Source organism: Peromyscus maniculatus, chromosome 14 (assembly GCF_049852395.1).
Source record: "Peromyscus maniculatus bairdii isolate BWxNUB_F1_BW_parent chromosome 14, HU_Pman_BW_mat_3.1, whole genome shotgun sequence".
In the NCBI taxonomy this organism is placed as follows: Eukaryota; Metazoa; Chordata; class Mammalia; order Rodentia; family Cricetidae; genus Peromyscus; species Peromyscus maniculatus.
Genome location: NC_134865.1, coordinates 48,927,513 through 48,943,060, shown reverse-complemented (window position 1 = coordinate 48,943,060; position 15,548 = coordinate 48,927,513). Strand labels below are relative to the sequence as shown.

Below are 15,548 nucleotides of genomic sequence, written 5' to 3'. Positions count from 1 at the left end.
TCTCTCTCTCTCTCCTCTCTCTCTCTCTCTCTCTCTCTGTGTTTGTTTGTTTTGTTTTGTTTTGGTTTTCCAAGACAGGGTTTCTCTGTGTAGTCCTGGCTGTCCTGGAACTCACTCTGCAGACCAGGCTGGCCTCGAACTCACAAAAGCGTGCACAACCACACCTGGCCCTTGAAGTTGTTTTTAATCACAGTTACAGGAAAAGTAACTAGAACAGTGTTCTAGCACAAAGTCTATTGAGAAGTCCATACCTTCCCGGGGCAGACAGGATAGAGCTGGCTTTCTCTGCAGATCCATAGACAGCTACCCCGCTCCCCTTCATTATTTGAAGGTGGTGAGTAGCTTGTCCGACCATTTGTCACCCATTGGCCTGGTTTGGCTCCAAGCCTTCCTCTTTGACATTTCTTCCTCTTAATCTTCCCAGTAAAGCGAAAGCAGCTCCCTTGGTTTTGAGACGCTTACCGTGGTCGGGACTTAGGTTGTGGGGTCGGTCTCGCTTGGCAGTGGGAAGGTCAGGAGGTCTGAGGACGGAGGAAGGGTTGGTCTAACTCAGTGGAGTGGCATTAAAGCAGTTTAGGACAGTGTGGCTGCATGAAGAAGGGTGACCCAGAAAAGGGTCTCAGAAAGAACAGCAGGATGATGGTGAACTCTACGTCCTGTATCCTTTTCTTTTCACTATGAGAACACACTGATCACATTCACAAACTTGAAACTGAGCTACACTGCATCTTTTTTGTAAGTAACACCTTGGGCCACTTGGCAGTTATACCGTTTCTACATCACAGTTGGATAACTCCGTATGATCTCCTCTTCAAGTTTTTGTGGTGGCTGTTGAATGGACTGGAGGAAACCGCAAAGTGAACTTTTATTTCTTACTCACATTATGGTGAGGAAAGTGATGTGAACCAAGGGGGAAGCTTTACTCCCAGGCCAGCTAAGAAGGCAGTTTCCTCCCGTCTTGTGGCCCTGATTTCTAGGAACGTAGGGGCAAGCATCAGAGGATGGGAAGAGTTTTATGGCTAAGACCTTGAAGAGATGCAGGTCATGTCTGTGTGGTCGCCTGGCCTCACCTATGCAGGGGTGATGGAAAAGTGTGTCTGAACTGTGTGAGCAGAAAATGGGGCACCAAGATATGGGTATGTCGAGTAGTTGTGCCACAACAGCTCAGGGAAACTGAGGCACAGAGTGGTTAAGTGACTTGTAGAAGGATACATAACTACTAAGAGTGGAAGTTAGGATTTCAATCGAGGTCTTTTATTTTGACTGAATGGGATGATAGCCATGGTAACAACAGTGCGATTTAACAGTTGGTTCAGGGGAGCACGCGGCAAGTGGGGCTGTACATATTGGGGGGACTTAATAATTCTGGGTTCCCTTCTGTGATGGTTAGTGCTGATTGTCATCTTGACAGGCCCTGGGATCACCTGGGAGGCAGGCCTCCAGACACACATGTGAAGGATTATCTAGATTAGGTCAGCCTGTGAGGCATTATTTTGTTTAGGTTAACTAAGGTGGATGGCACCATTTTCTGAGGTTGGGTCCTGGACTGAATACAAAGGGGAAAGTCAGCTGAGCATCAGTATCGTCCCCTCCCTCCGCTACCCCTCAGCCCCCATTTCCTGGACATGGATGCAGTACAACCAGCTGTCTCAAACTCTTGCCGCCCTGACTTCCCCGCCATGACAGACTGTGCCCTCAAAGGATGAGCTCAAACAAACCCTCCCTTCATGGACTTGCTCTTGTTGGGGTATTTCATCCGAGCAACAGACAAGGCAGTAGCTAGGACATCCTAGCCCTAGCTCTGCTTCACGGTCATTCAGAGAGTTCGCTATTGTTCCTGAGGAGCGTGGCCTGCAGTGTGGCTTGCCGCCCCTCAGGCAGAGCTCAAGCAAGGGCTGAAGAGCCGAGTGGCCACATGCTCCTGTGAAGGCCTGGGAGACGGGGCGTAGCAGGAACTGATGCCAGGCCTTGAGAAGTCGCAGTTACCTCTGCTTGAGACTGGAGCTGCGTCTTGCAGACAACTTCCTAAACGTCCCCAGAGGATGTCCCCACGGAGTCAAGGCTCAGTGCCCTGGCCAGGGATGGGAAAACCCCTTGGCCAGCACCTGTTCCCGCAGGAGCCCTTGTGGGCCTGAGCTGCTGTTAAAAGTTGAGCTTTAATTGAATTATTGTAAGAGCTCCAACATGAATGAATAAATTGGCACCCATAACTTCTGCATTATTTAAAAGTCAGCCTTTTAAAATAGCTGCTTTTGTTTGTGTGGCGGAGACGTTGGGATTGAAAGCATCCCATGACTGGCATTTCTGTGGCATGATGAAGGAGACATGAAAGACTTCTGCGTGGCATGGGGAAGGCGTTCCCGTCCGGAAGCATCTCGAGAGGCTGCTGCTCTTGTCAGTCTGTTGAATGGGGACACTGGGCGGGGATTGGATCCGAGGTTTCAAGATGCCCAGAGACTCGCAGGGGCTTGGGCCCCGATGTCACTGCCCATCCCTTTAGCCACGCTGTCTTGCAACAGAAGAGGTGCCTGGAGCGTGAGGCTGAGGCAGCAGGAGCCACAGCGACCACATTGGATATGGACAGATCCTCAGCGTGATCGCACACGCCATGTTTCCAGCCCCCGGTCTCCCTGACCTTAAATAGTGGGTCTCCTATAGGAGTCACTCCAGTCCTCTTAAGGCCATTTCTCAGGCTTGTGCATTTGTTCAGCAAGTGGCATCTCGGCCACTTGGTGTGTCTGGCAGTATGCCGGGCCAGTTCATACTGCCGATAGCAGCGTACTTCTGCATCACCATCTGCATCTGGTGTTCTCTAGCTTGCTAAAGCTTCCTTCACCTCCTTGTTTTAATATACATGTCTCAGTTCTGAAAGGCTTGAGTGTCTCTTGGCCTTGTTTCAGCCTCCTGGGTTTCCTTTTATGTCAGTTACCTGTTCATGTCCTTGGCAACTTTGTCAAGGAGTTTGGTTATGAAAGGGAGGAGGAGGCAGAGGATGACAGAGAATTTCTGCTCAAGATGGCAGACTTGAGCGTGTTAAAATGAAGGCAGGAGGAGAAAGGTCTAGACAGTTGCATTAGTTACCTTTTGTTGCTGTGATTAACAACACCATGACCAAAACTCTCAGGGAGGAAAGACTTTATTTCATCTTACAACTTACAGGTCGCAGTCCATCTCTGAGGGAAGTCAGGGCAGGAACTGAAACACAGGCTGTGGAGGGATGCTGCTCACTTGATTGCTTTGCATGGCTTGCTCAGCTTGCTTTCTACACAACCTAGGGGATGGCTCTGCCCACAGTGGTCTGGGTCTACTGTATCTACCATTAATCAAGAGGATGCCCCACAGGCATGCCCTCAGGCCAATCTGATGGAGGCAATTCCTTAACCGAGGTTGTCTCTTCCCCATGACTCTAATTTGTGTCAAGTTGACAAAACAAACAAACAAACAAAAAAACAAAAAAACAAACAACCTAAGTAGTCCAGCACTCGTCCCCAGAATCGAGGGATGGGAAGGAGGGAGGACTCTGTGGACCAGTTTCCTTAATCCCATTTTGGCTGCCTCTTGGGCCTAGAAACAGTGGAGGACCCAAGAAGGTGAGTGGGAGGGAAAAGGTAACCCCGATTAAATTCTGAGAAACTGCTCTATATTGTGTCTCTAAATGAAAAGATGTATTCATTGTAAAAACAAACAAACAAAACAAAACAAAAAACCACCACCAACAAAAACCCATTGGGAGGAGAGAGCGAGCTGACTTCAGTGTATAGGATGTGACAGGTGTAATGTGGAGGCTCAGGATACATTGAGCAGAGTCAGCACAGGGAGAAGATGCGCTCAGCCCCAGATGCCATAGTTTTGGGTCAGACCATGGTGTTGGAAGCTTCCAGAGAAGGGTGTGCCCTTATAAGGGGTAGGCTGAAAGGCCTGAGCTTAGGAAGAAATGGAACGTTTTCCATAGGCGCTCAAGAAGTGGTGACACCCTGACGTGAAGAGAAAGCTTTGGGACGTGAAGGAATGGTGAAGGGAAGGTGCCCTACAGATGCCTAATAGCTGGACTTACTGGTAATAGAGAGTGAATGAGCGATTTGTGCTCATAAGCGGGAGAGCTGGGGGAATGAATACATGGGATAAGGGGTGTGGAGGCGGAGGTGGAGGGGCTCCAGGATGACAGCAGGTCACTAAGACAATGCTGTTTATTGAGCACCTACTTGTGTCCCAGGTATATCACGGAGTACTAGGATCCAGTGAGTATAATGGACATGACTACTGCCTGCCTCCATGGAGCCTACAGCCTAGGCAAGGAGAGAGAAAGTGGACAGAAAGTCAACAGACAGATGTGTAAGAGCACTTCCAACAGTGGGTCAGAGTGCCGAGACCAAGGATGACAGGGAGGACTCACCTTAGACTGCGCAGGGAGGACTGCCACAAGGAAGTGATACCCAAGAAGAGGCTTGGGGAGTGGGCAGGAGACAGACATGCGTGGTCACTCCACAAAGTGTCTCTGCCACAGGCCCCGCATACACAAGGGCCCAGAGGTGGTCCAGACATGACGAGTCTGAAGAGATGGAAGAAGGCTTGGAGGGTACACGTCATGCGGGTGGACCATGAGCTCAGAAAGGGAGGCAGAAGCCGCCAGACCGTGCCAGGTGCTAAGGCCACGGCAACGCTGACTTGTATTCTGTGCACCACTTGTATTTCAGACCGTGACTGCTAGACAGTTGTCCCCGCACTGGTGGCTTCACTTCTCATGATTTCAGTGCCGATGGTTACAGCAAGCTGAACGTAGTCAGTGGAAAACTTCAGAAATACACTTGTAAGCTTTTGACTGCATACTGTTTCTGAGTAGCATGATGGAATCTTGCGCCTCCTGCTCTAACATGGCCGTGAATCATTCTATTATTCTTCATTTGACATATCCGCGCTATATATGCTACCCACCCGTTGCTCACTTAGTATCCCTTTCTAGTATCAGGTTGGCTTAGTCTAGAATTTAAGTAGCTCTTATTTTACTCAATGGAACCAATGTACAAGAGTAGTGATGTTGGCAATTTTATTAAACTATATAGTTATAGTTGTTTTATTCTTTTATTAGTTGTGTTGATCTGCTGTGCCTAATTTATAAACTTTATTATAGATTTGTATGTATAGAGAAAAACACTCATATATATATGTGTGTGTGTGTGTGTGTTCTATATATATATATATATATAGTTCAGAACTAGCTGAAGTCTTAAGCATTTACTTGAGGATCTAGGACTATATCTCTCATGAAAGATACACTACTCTATCTTATAGATTTAATGTATCATTAAGTATAAATTTTATTAAAAACCTTTTTTATTTGTTTTTTGACCCAGAGCCTCACTGTGTAGCCCAGGTTGGGCTGACACTTACTGTGGCCTTGAGCTCATGGCAATCCTCCTGCCTTAGCTTCCTGAATGCTGGGATTCCAAGTATGAGCCATCATATCTAGCTTAAAAATTCTTACAAGAATTTTCATGTAGAAGCAGAAGGGATGGCATCACAGATCCCCATGTGGATGTCACCCCAAGTCAGTGACTAGAGGTTTTTCATTTGCTTTCTGTTTTCTGCTTTCCTAAAACAGGGTTAAGCAAATCCCAATTCTCATGTGTTCTTCAGCATCACTAAAATATACAGTAGGTTGATGTCTTAGGTAGGGTTTCTGTTGCTGTGAAGAGACACCATGACCACAGCAACTCTTTTAAAGGAAAGCATTTAATTGGAGCTGGCTTACAGTTCCAAAGTTTAGTTCATTGCCATCATGGTGGGAAGCATGGCAGCATGCAGGCAGACATGGTGCTGGAGAGGTAGCTGAGAGTTCTACATCTGGATCAGCAGACAGCAAGAGAGAGAGAGAGAGAGAGAGAGAGAGAGAGAGAGAGAGAGAGAGAGAGAGAGAGAGAGAGAGAGAGAGAGAGAGAGAGCTCAAAGCCCACCTCCAGTGACACACTTCCTCCAACAAAGCCACACCCACTCCAACAAGGACACACCTCCTAATAGTGCCACTCTGTATGAGCCTACAGGGGCCATTTTCATTCAAACCACCATAGTTTAGTTTTCTTACATAATCATAACGTCATTTCATACCTATTAGTTGACTAGAACTGGTTATCATCTAAAACTGAGCCTGTAATTCAGATAACTTTAGTTGACCTAAGATACAAAACCACATACACATTGTATTTGCTTGTTACATCTTTGAAGTCTCCTTTAGCCCACAACAGTCCTCACTGCCCTCCTCTTTAAACCACACAAGCAAATAAACAGATGAACAAACCCACCTTGTTTCAACCACAGGAACTAGAAGAAACTGAGTCAGTTGTTTGCAGGATGCCCAGAGCTCTGGATTTGTCTCTTGGCTTCCTTGTCTTGATTTCCTGTAGATCCTGAAGATGGAAAGTCAGTTCTAAAGATTAGTCTGAGGCTCCACAGTTTGGGCAAGAAAATCACAGGTCACAAGGTCCTTCATGCTGCACACAAGGTCTAGCCCGTCTCTGTGATACTAAGAGTCCTTTAATTTGATCCTTTGTGGATCAATTATTTTATTAGAAATAATTAATTGAATTTCACTACTTCAGTCTGTTCTGAGATCTCCTTTGTTGAAGCCTTACTCCTTCATCACCTCCCACAGCTCTCCTCAGAGAGAAGTGACTATGTTTTTTGTGTGGGGGGGGGGAAGGAGGTCCTAGTGAAAAAAGAAAAACTGTACATTTACCTTTTCAGTTCACCTACTACTTATCCCAAGAGAATAAGTCAGTGTTAATCTTAACAACAACAAAAATGAGTCTGCAGAAGAAGTAAGGCTGCGTAGTATTAGTTTTTTGTAATTGTTGCTACAGAGCTTGGGAACACCAGTCTTTGAAGATTGTGTGCCGGTTGTCCAAAAGGTGTGGGACCTGAAGTATTTTGGATTTGTTATCTTTTTGTTGACTTTTGGAATATTTGCATATACATAACGAGATTTCAAAGGGTTCCCAAGTCTACATATGAAATCCATGTATGCTCCATGTACATCTTACATGCATAGCCTTAGGTAATTTTATGTAGTATTTTCAATGACCCTGACTGTGGGTTGTGACCCATCACATGAGGTCACGTGTAGAATTTTCCACTTGTGGTATCACGTGAAGCTGAAAAGGCTTCAGAGTTTGGAGTGTTGCCGATGAGAGATGCTCACCCTTCGTATAAGCCTGGTGTCTCTCCCTTCTGCCCTGTAATTGCCCCCCGTGGAGCGGGATGGGAGTGTTGAGCCACACTGTTCTTAAAAGCCAATCCCCGTACAGAGCTGAGCAGCACCTGTTCCCAACCAAATCCCCGCAAGGACTGGCAGAGCTGAGTCCTCACCACCCCACCCCGCTGCAGCAGCTGCGCGCTACGACCAGGGGCCGTTCTTAGGAGATGTTTCCGTGATGACGGCAGGCAAGTTGCAACACGTAGGTCTGAAGCCCCTGCCCAGTGACAGAAACTGCCCAGCAGGGGCTTCCAAAGGTCTCACCAAACAGTGACAGTCACGAATGACCAGTGGCAATGCCAATGCACGGGGGTCCTTGATGCTGGCAACGACAGACAGTCTTGGAGTTCCAAGAATCCTAAGCCACACCCTGTCACGGTGGCCAGGCTGTGTTGGCATGTGAACTGCACGGTATGGTAAGGCAGAGAGTGCCCTGGAATGAGAAATGGTGGTGGTTTTCACCTGCTTGAAAGGCCACGCACAGGTGGCATTTACGGAGGCCTCACCGCAGACCCATGGTGCTGACACCTGCCCCCCCCCCCCCCGCCATGTTCTGCTTTTCTGAGAGCTATGTGTGCACAGTTGTAGCCACACTGACACTGAACTGTGTTACGTGGGTGAAGATGTCAGGTTGACAGTGGGGGGGGGGTGACAGAGTAAATGGCCTGCGATGGCATCTCATTGGTTCTCATTCCATTTCAGTGGGTGCATGTTTGTGTACTTGACTTTTCTCTACGGTGTCTGTGCATATGCAGTCCAGTTATGAGCCCCCGGGGGGGGGGGGTAGACGGGCACCTTCCCTCATTGATGATGCATTCGAAGACAAGTAACCAAGGGAACTGCTGGCTTTAATCTCCTGACCTGGGTTGCCATAGTACCAAATAGGTTAAAAGCAGGTTGGAGCAGCGTAAGCCACGGAACAGACTAGAAAACACCGTAATGGGCAGACCATACAATCAGACAAGACAGACCTCAAGTGTCCAGTCCTAGTTAAGGAAGTCGTTGTCTGAGGGACTGCCTCAGCCTCCTCCTCAGCCCCATTGAGGAAGAGTGCCATTACCTGATGTGGCCTCATGTCCCAGCCTTTGAGGGACCAGAAGAGGAGGGAGGCCTGGTTACTCCGTTGGGAGACTGGGGGGTGGAGGGAAATGCATTCTCTCTGCTGGGTGATGGTGGAAAGCTGACTCCAAACAACCCAGACCCACGGGGTGAGCACTATAGCCCCTGGCATTCCCTGGGTCGTCATTGATGAGCTGGGCAAAGCACGCAAGGCTGGGATTCTGAGGCCCAGCCCCCATCCTAGGAGCAGGTGGGTTCTGGGTCGGTGTGAGAGGTGGCCACGAGAGGCTGTGCGAGACATTTTCCAAGTTAAGGGCACGCCTTCAGCAGGCGAACACGCCGCCGTTATAGTCCCGTGGGCTTTCCGGCACCGAGCTGTGAATGAGTAAGCTTCTTAGGACCTGTCCTGCCAGTATCATCTGGAGACAGGGGATGGCAGTTATCAGATAAGGGGGACTCTGGAAATGGGACAGGGAAGACCCGCCTATACTTTGGTAAGTGGCTTAGTGGTTGAAGACGGTCTTGGGGTGACTGGGAAGTGAATGCACTAGGAATTACCTGTAGGACCCCCGTTTGCTAACAAGGGCCTGAGGTCCAATTTCAGGCCTGTATGAGGGCCCTTCGTGAGTCACGGAAGGCCACTCTCTATGCAGAGATGACCTCCGTCACTGAAGCTGTGATCGTATCATCCCTTTCCAAGTTCCCCTCAGATGTCAACTTGAATGCCATTTCTGTGGCTCCTCCTTTGATTAGGTGTCCCCTGGTGAGACCTCAACATACACTATTCTCTCCAGCCATGGTGGTTCCTTTCAGTCAGGCCTTTGAAGGGTCATGGTGATACCCATGGGAGGAGGCGTGGGTGACGCTGAGAAAGCGCTGGGTTGAATTTGGTTTCAGGCTCATTCTCTTGGCCTGGGGTGAAGGGTGCTGTCTACTTCTGGAACAACCATAGGTAAACTTCCTACTTTGTCCCTGTGTGCTCTTACATCTGATTCTCTGGGGCCATCGTCGCCGGAGCACGCGGGCACACCTCACCACCTCTTGACCCTGGTGAAGTGCCACCTGGGCAGGGGCTAGGGTAGGTGGCAGGAGGAAGGAGCCTCCTTCTCACTTCTTCTGTGCTGTCTTTACGTGGTATCTGTCTCCAAGGATCTGGTCCTTCCATTAGCAAGCCAGCAGACAGACACACTAGACGCCTGTGTTCAGAAACACACGTGTGCTTTCCCCGCATTCCTGGCAGGGCCCCCGTCTGGCTGCTGTGTCCTGTGAGCTGCGGTCCCAGGAAGGATGGCATTTTTAAGCAGGATGAATTGCTGTTGTGTCGCTGCTCACCCAGGGCCATCAATCTTGTCGCGCACCCTGGTTCTGCTGGTCTGCCTGCTTAGGCTCCTCTTTCTGGGACAGACTTATTTACGGAGCCATAGCTAAGGTAATCTCACTCCCCGGCTCCTGCAGCAGCCCGGGGCCTCTCTCAGCCACTCTTAAAAATAGCCCAGGATGAAGAGAGTGAGCGAGGGTCTGGTTACCTCTGGTGCTCAGGGCGGATCTTACCTCACCCCCGAGTCTGGCAGCTTGGCCCTTCTGGGGGGGGGGGGATGCGGGGCGGCTACTGGATAAGTTGTGGCCCTGCAGATGATGGTCAGCCCGTCAGCCTCGGTCTGACTCACACTTCCAAGCCAGTGGTCATTCTGCTTGAAGGAGGTTGTGAAGGCGTGAGGAGTCAGAGACCCTTCCCAGCTATCTCCGCTCAGACAATTGAGGGGGAAATCTCAGCTGAAGAACATGCTGTTCAAAGGGACAGAAGTGGTCTTGAGTGCAGGCCCAGCATGATGGGGTGTACTGCGTTCAGGATAATGGCTGGCTTTCCCACTTGGTACTCATTCTTTCTCCTGAGTGGCAAACACCTTTGTTCAGCCCTAGCAGCTGGAGCACACCGGCCCCAAGTTCTCGCTCCAAGCTCCATATGCATCCCCAAGACCAGTCCAGTCAAGGGGGACAAACAGGGTTACAGTTGGGCCTTTGGTCGGAACCACCACAGTAGTTCCCTGGACGACCTTGGGGAGGCCTTATCCTGTGTCCTTTCTCCCTTGTGCTGTTAAGGTGGATAATTCTGGCTCCTGTCTTACCTCAAAGGGATGTGGTGGGATTGATTTATCAGCCCGGGAGACAAGAGTCTGAAAAGTAAGGCCCAAAGCACTGAATCATGCTCGGCGTGGTGAGCATGCGCTGTTTCCTGCCAGCGTGGGTCTCCTGGGGAACGCGTCAGGGGCGTGAGCCCACGTGTTGGTGTGTTGGAGTATGCGGGAATGCGATGTAGACTTCAATAGTTATTGACACTGGTCACTTGTCTGTCTCCCTTGCCTCCAAAGCCCCTCCACCCGTTGTTACTCTCTTGAACTTGAAGGCTCCAGGGCCCTCATTCTGAAATACAGACTTGAACTTGGAAGGCCCCGACTGCCCAGGGAGATGCCTGGATGCCACATACACACGAGGGAAGATAGTCATTTTCCAAAGGCCAGGGACATTGGTAACCAAGATGGCCTCTCCAGCCTCCTGTCTCACGTTTCTCCCCTGCCTTTCCCGTCCTCCTATTGCTCGTCAGCTCCCTCATTCTTGCTGGTTGCTTCTCATTGTTATTTTTGATACGGCCCCTGCTCTTTTTCCCTTTCGTTTGGGCTCTTGCCCCTTCCCAACCCGTCCTTCCGTGAGTACTTCCAAACTTCCCTGGAAACCATTCGCCAGTCACCCTGACTTCCTTTTTCCTCGGCACTCAGTCCATCATCCCTCTGTCATGGCACACAGCGCCAGGGGCTGCCAGCCTGGATGGGACAACCAGCTCCTCTGGGCTGCTTGGTCTGGTTAGGGATTCAACAGGAGACCGTATTCTGGCAACTACCCACACTGTCAAGAAGGGCGTGGAAAGGCTTGGCTTTCCGGTTGTTAGGGCTGGAGTCTCGGTGGCAGCCCTGATCCGGCTCCACGCCCCCCTCCCCCACCGCCGGTTCCCTGTAAGTCAGACTCGGTCCTCTTTCAACTTCTCCCCCCTCTCTGCCTCCACCACCAGGCAGGCTTCTGACCTCCGTCCAGGAATGGGGTTTCTCTTCCTCCTTTGCCCACCCCACAAACCCCCAGCCTCTGGCTCTCAGGAGAGCTGCCTCTCGAGCTGCTGCTCTCCAGAGCCCTGGTAGCAGGTTGGAAGGAATACTGGCTGGCTGGGACTTCTGTCTCCACCTGCTGGCCATCCCGACCCTGCCGCATGCAGCTCTCAGTCTCTGTCCCCGACACTCTTAAACTGCCGCCGCCGCCGCCGCCGCCGCCGCCGCCGCCGCCGCCGCCGGGACTTCTGCTGCAATGTCCTATAACACAGGACCCCGAGACCCCAGGGGGAAGCAACATGCCCTGACGGACAGTGCGTGGCTCCTGTAGGATCCGCTTCTGCTGGAGTCCCCTACCTAAAAGTTTCCACTGAGACAGCGAGCAAGGGAAGCTAACCCTCTGACTGTGTTGCTGTCCCCTAGGGACCCTTCCATGAAGACTGAGACGGGCGCAGCTGCTAAGAAGAGCCTGCTGACATGACATCGGCCACAGAGTTTGAAAACGTAGGCAACCAGCCACCTTACAGCCGGATCAATGCCCGCTGGGATGCCCCGGATGATGAGCTGGATAATGACAACAGCTCAGCCAGGCTCTTTGAGAGGTCCCGGATCAAGGCCTTGGCAGGTACTGCTTGGTGCGGTGGGGGTCGGAAGGTCACACTCGCCATCCGCATCAGGTCCCTGTCCCTTCTTGCTAGGGTGGAGCCTGCATGTACGTGAGTCCCGGTAGGGAGGTAACCAAAATAAGTAAGCCAAGTTCAGAGAGCAACCCCTTCCCCGAGAGACTACAGGCTTCTCAGCAGTTTGTCCCAGAATCCCTCACTCCCTCCTAAGGGCTCTGAGAGGCAGGGGAGTGCTGGCCGCAGTGGTGGGTGGGTTCTGCCATCTGTCTCTGTCCCAAGTGACCTAAGTCCCAGTGTGAGGAAACTCTGGGTGAAGGAGTGCCTGAAGGACCGACCACACAGGCACAAGTTCAAGAGCTGTCCCGTGCCCTTAGTGCCCTGCCTATCCATGGAGAGAGGAATTAGCACCCTTGTCTCTGTGGTCCAGATGAAAAGAGGAAATGGAAAGCAGATAGCATCCTTTCCAGTCTGCCTCAGGAAGGAGAGCTTGCTGCATGAAGCCGCTCATCCTTGAACTGGGATTAGTACTTGGCAATGAGGCTTCCCCACGCCCCCACCCTGTGTGTGTGTGCGTGTGTGTGTGTGTGTGTGTGTGTGTGTGTGTGTGTGTGTGTGTGTGTGTGTGTAATGAGGGGGATATCTTTCAACTCTAGTAGAAATGACTTGTCTCACTACTGACTGAGATCTGAGTCTTTAGGAACCACCACCACCACCCCTTTTTTTTGGGGGGGGAAGGTTCGAGACAGGGTTTCTCTGTGTAGCTTTGAACTCACAAAGATCTGCCTGCCTCTGCCTCCTGAGCGCTGGGATTAAAGGCGTGTGCCACCACCGCTTGCCCCATGCCCCTTTTTAACTAACTGTTTCTATTATCTCCGTGGAATTTGACTCAGAGGATGCATATTATGACCCTAAGTCTTTGGGGTACAGGGTGGATATGGGCTGTGTGGTGTTGTGGGGTACGGGATGGATATGGGCTGTGTGGTGTTTTGGGGTACGGGGTGGATATGGGCTGTGTGGTGTTTTGGGGTACGGGGTGGATATGGGCTGTGTGGTGTTGTGGGGTACAGAGGTGGAGCTGGGCTGTGTGGTGTTGTGGGGTACAGGGGTGGATATGGGCTGTGTGGTGTTGTTGGGGTACGGGGTGGAGCTGGCCTTTACCTGATTGGACCTGAACACCATCTTTGGTTGCTGCCGTCTTCCACCTCGAAAGGAAGTCTCAGTCCTTCCCGTAGTGCATTCTGGGGGTGGTTCCCTGTCTTACAGCCATGCTTGAGGTGTCCTCCTCCTTGTCTCCCTCCACTCTGTTCCCAGACGCCTTGGTTCCTGGGAAACCTGGAGGCATGAGCAGGGACCTAGACCCCTTGGGAATGGCTTCTCACTCCCAAAAGGGGCCGTGGCATCTCAGTCTCCTCTGTCATCACAGGACTTGGTCATCTCCGTTTGTGTCCTGTGTATTATAGGAAACACTCTTTCCCTCATCTTCTTACCTTCCCTGACACCACAAAATCCTTCTTTGGTTTTCCTTGGGGTTATGGAATAGCAGTGCCTCTTTCCTTTTGCTCAAACACTTTGAACTTCTTCAAATAACCAAACCAACTTGAAACACTTGGCTTGTCCTTCTGGGCCTACATTTGGCTGCAAGGGCCCCAGTGGTGCCCAGGGAAAGGGTAACCATGTTCCATAATGCTTCCTGAGGGCCTGAGGGACAGAATGAGAAGCAGGACTGACCTGTGCGGATTTTTACATCTGTTTTAAAGATAAAGCATGTATGTCTTTGTATACACACACACACACACACACACGCACGCACGCACGCACGCACGCACGCACGCACGCACGCACACGCGCGCGCGCGCGCGCGCGCACACACACACACACACACACACACACACAGAAGAGAGAGAGAGAGAGAGAGAGAGAGAGAGAGAGAGAGAGAGAGAGAGAGAGAGAAGTGTAACACAAATTGTTAGAAGGTTTTATTAATAAAAACAAACCCGGAGCCACGTATTGGGGGGAACACTGAAAGATCAGAGAAACAGAGCAAGCCACAGCTAACCTCGCCTCAATAACTTCTCAGCTGATCCTATTTCCTCAGACTGGAAGCCTCTTGAGTCCTCATCCTAATGGATCTCAGCTGAACTGGTGCTGAAAGCCTAAAAGCTTAACAAACTTAGTTCCTGGTCCTCACGCCTTAAATACCTTTCTGCTTCCTGCCATCACTTCCTGAGATTAAAGGTGTGTGTCACCACGCCTGGCGGTTTCTAGTGTGGCTTTGAACTCACAGAGAGCTGGATGGATCTCTGCCTCCAGAAGGCTAGGATTAAAGGCGTGTGTACTACCACTGCCTAACTTCTATGTTTAGTATAGTGGCTGTTCTGTTCTCTGACCCCCAGATAAGCTTATTGGGGTGCATAATATATCAACCACAGAGAGGGAATCTAGGTAAATTTCATTTTAATAATTATTTTTTGTATGCCCACAAAAATTCAAATCTAACCCCCCAGCTAGACACGAAAGGAGAGTGGGGAACCATGGAGATAAATTCAATACAGCATCTGTCTCTAAGGATGTTATAATCTATTAGGGGAAAATGAACTGTGCTCACAATTAATTAGCATGAGAGTGGAACTGGAGAAGAACTGTGGGGAAGGAAGGCACATAAATTAAATAGCAATGAGGGAGCAAAGGAGATGATACATAGACTCAGAATAGTTTGTGGGGGCATGAGCCATGAGCTGGGGACATTCGCCGTGAAGCCTGTGCGTAATCTGGGAAATCAGAAGGGTTTGGGGTGTCTCCAGTGGGCCTTGGGGGGGGGTACTGGCTAGCAGTTAGATCTGGCAAGCCAGTGGGGCAAGTGGTAGAGATGGGTTAAAAGGCAGAGAGGAGGAGGAGGTGTCAGAGGAGACACTTCAGAGTCTGTCTTAGTCGATCAGGAAGCAGCCTTCCCTAGTGTTGGCTGGGCCTGGTGAAGTCTGTTCACCAGCAAGAGCATCCTACCTTCCAAAGGATGGGAGCGCTCCCCGTGGGGAGGGAACATTGCCCCTCCCAGAGTGGAGGGTCCCATGCCTGGACCTTAACTCAGAAACCTGGTTACCAAGGAAACATGCCAGCCTGGGATCCTTGCACTGTTTCTACAATCACACCAGACGTTTGCTGGCTTTCTCCTGAGAGGTGATGTGGAGTGATCGCTGCTTGACGTTAGCTCGGGCTTTGGGAAGGTCCGCTCTGCTGGATGGACAGAGGAGAGAGGGGGAACATGTCAGATTTTTTCAGTTTTAACTTGTTGAGACTTTCGTCTTCAGTACTCTTGGGAGCCTTCTTAGCAGGACAGGCAGGGGTCACCCTTTCTAGTGGGGTCTCAGGACGTGGAAGCTGTGCTTGATGCCGTCGTATCACGTGGTCTACCGCACACCACCTGTAAGCAGGTTAAGGTCAGAAGGCTTCTTTACGCTGGGGGCAGTCTGCTTGGCAGGTACCTGTGTGAGGTTGGGTCTATTGGGCTGCCATTTTCTTTCTGCTGTT

The 15,548-nt window shown here is 50.6% G+C and overlaps 1 protein-coding gene across 2 annotated transcripts in view; it reads left to right on the top strand.

The window, feature by feature from the left end:
• Sptb (spectrin beta, erythrocytic) overlaps positions 1-15,548 on the top strand; it is a 129,717-nt gene that overhangs the window by 42,115 nt on the left and 72,054 nt on the right. Inside the window, exons 1-2 of one of the 2 annotated variants that reach the window (XM_076550901.1) lie at positions 4,726-4,807; positions 11,824-12,025. In XM_076550901.1, coding sequence (XP_076407016.1) covers positions 11,878-12,025 — 148 coding nt within the window. In that variant the 5' untranslated portion in view covers positions 4,726-4,807; positions 11,824-11,877. Of the gene's footprint in view, positions 1-4,725; positions 4,808-11,823; positions 12,026-15,548 lie in introns of those variants that run through there. The other variant, XM_006973141.4, reaches the window with a different exon arrangement.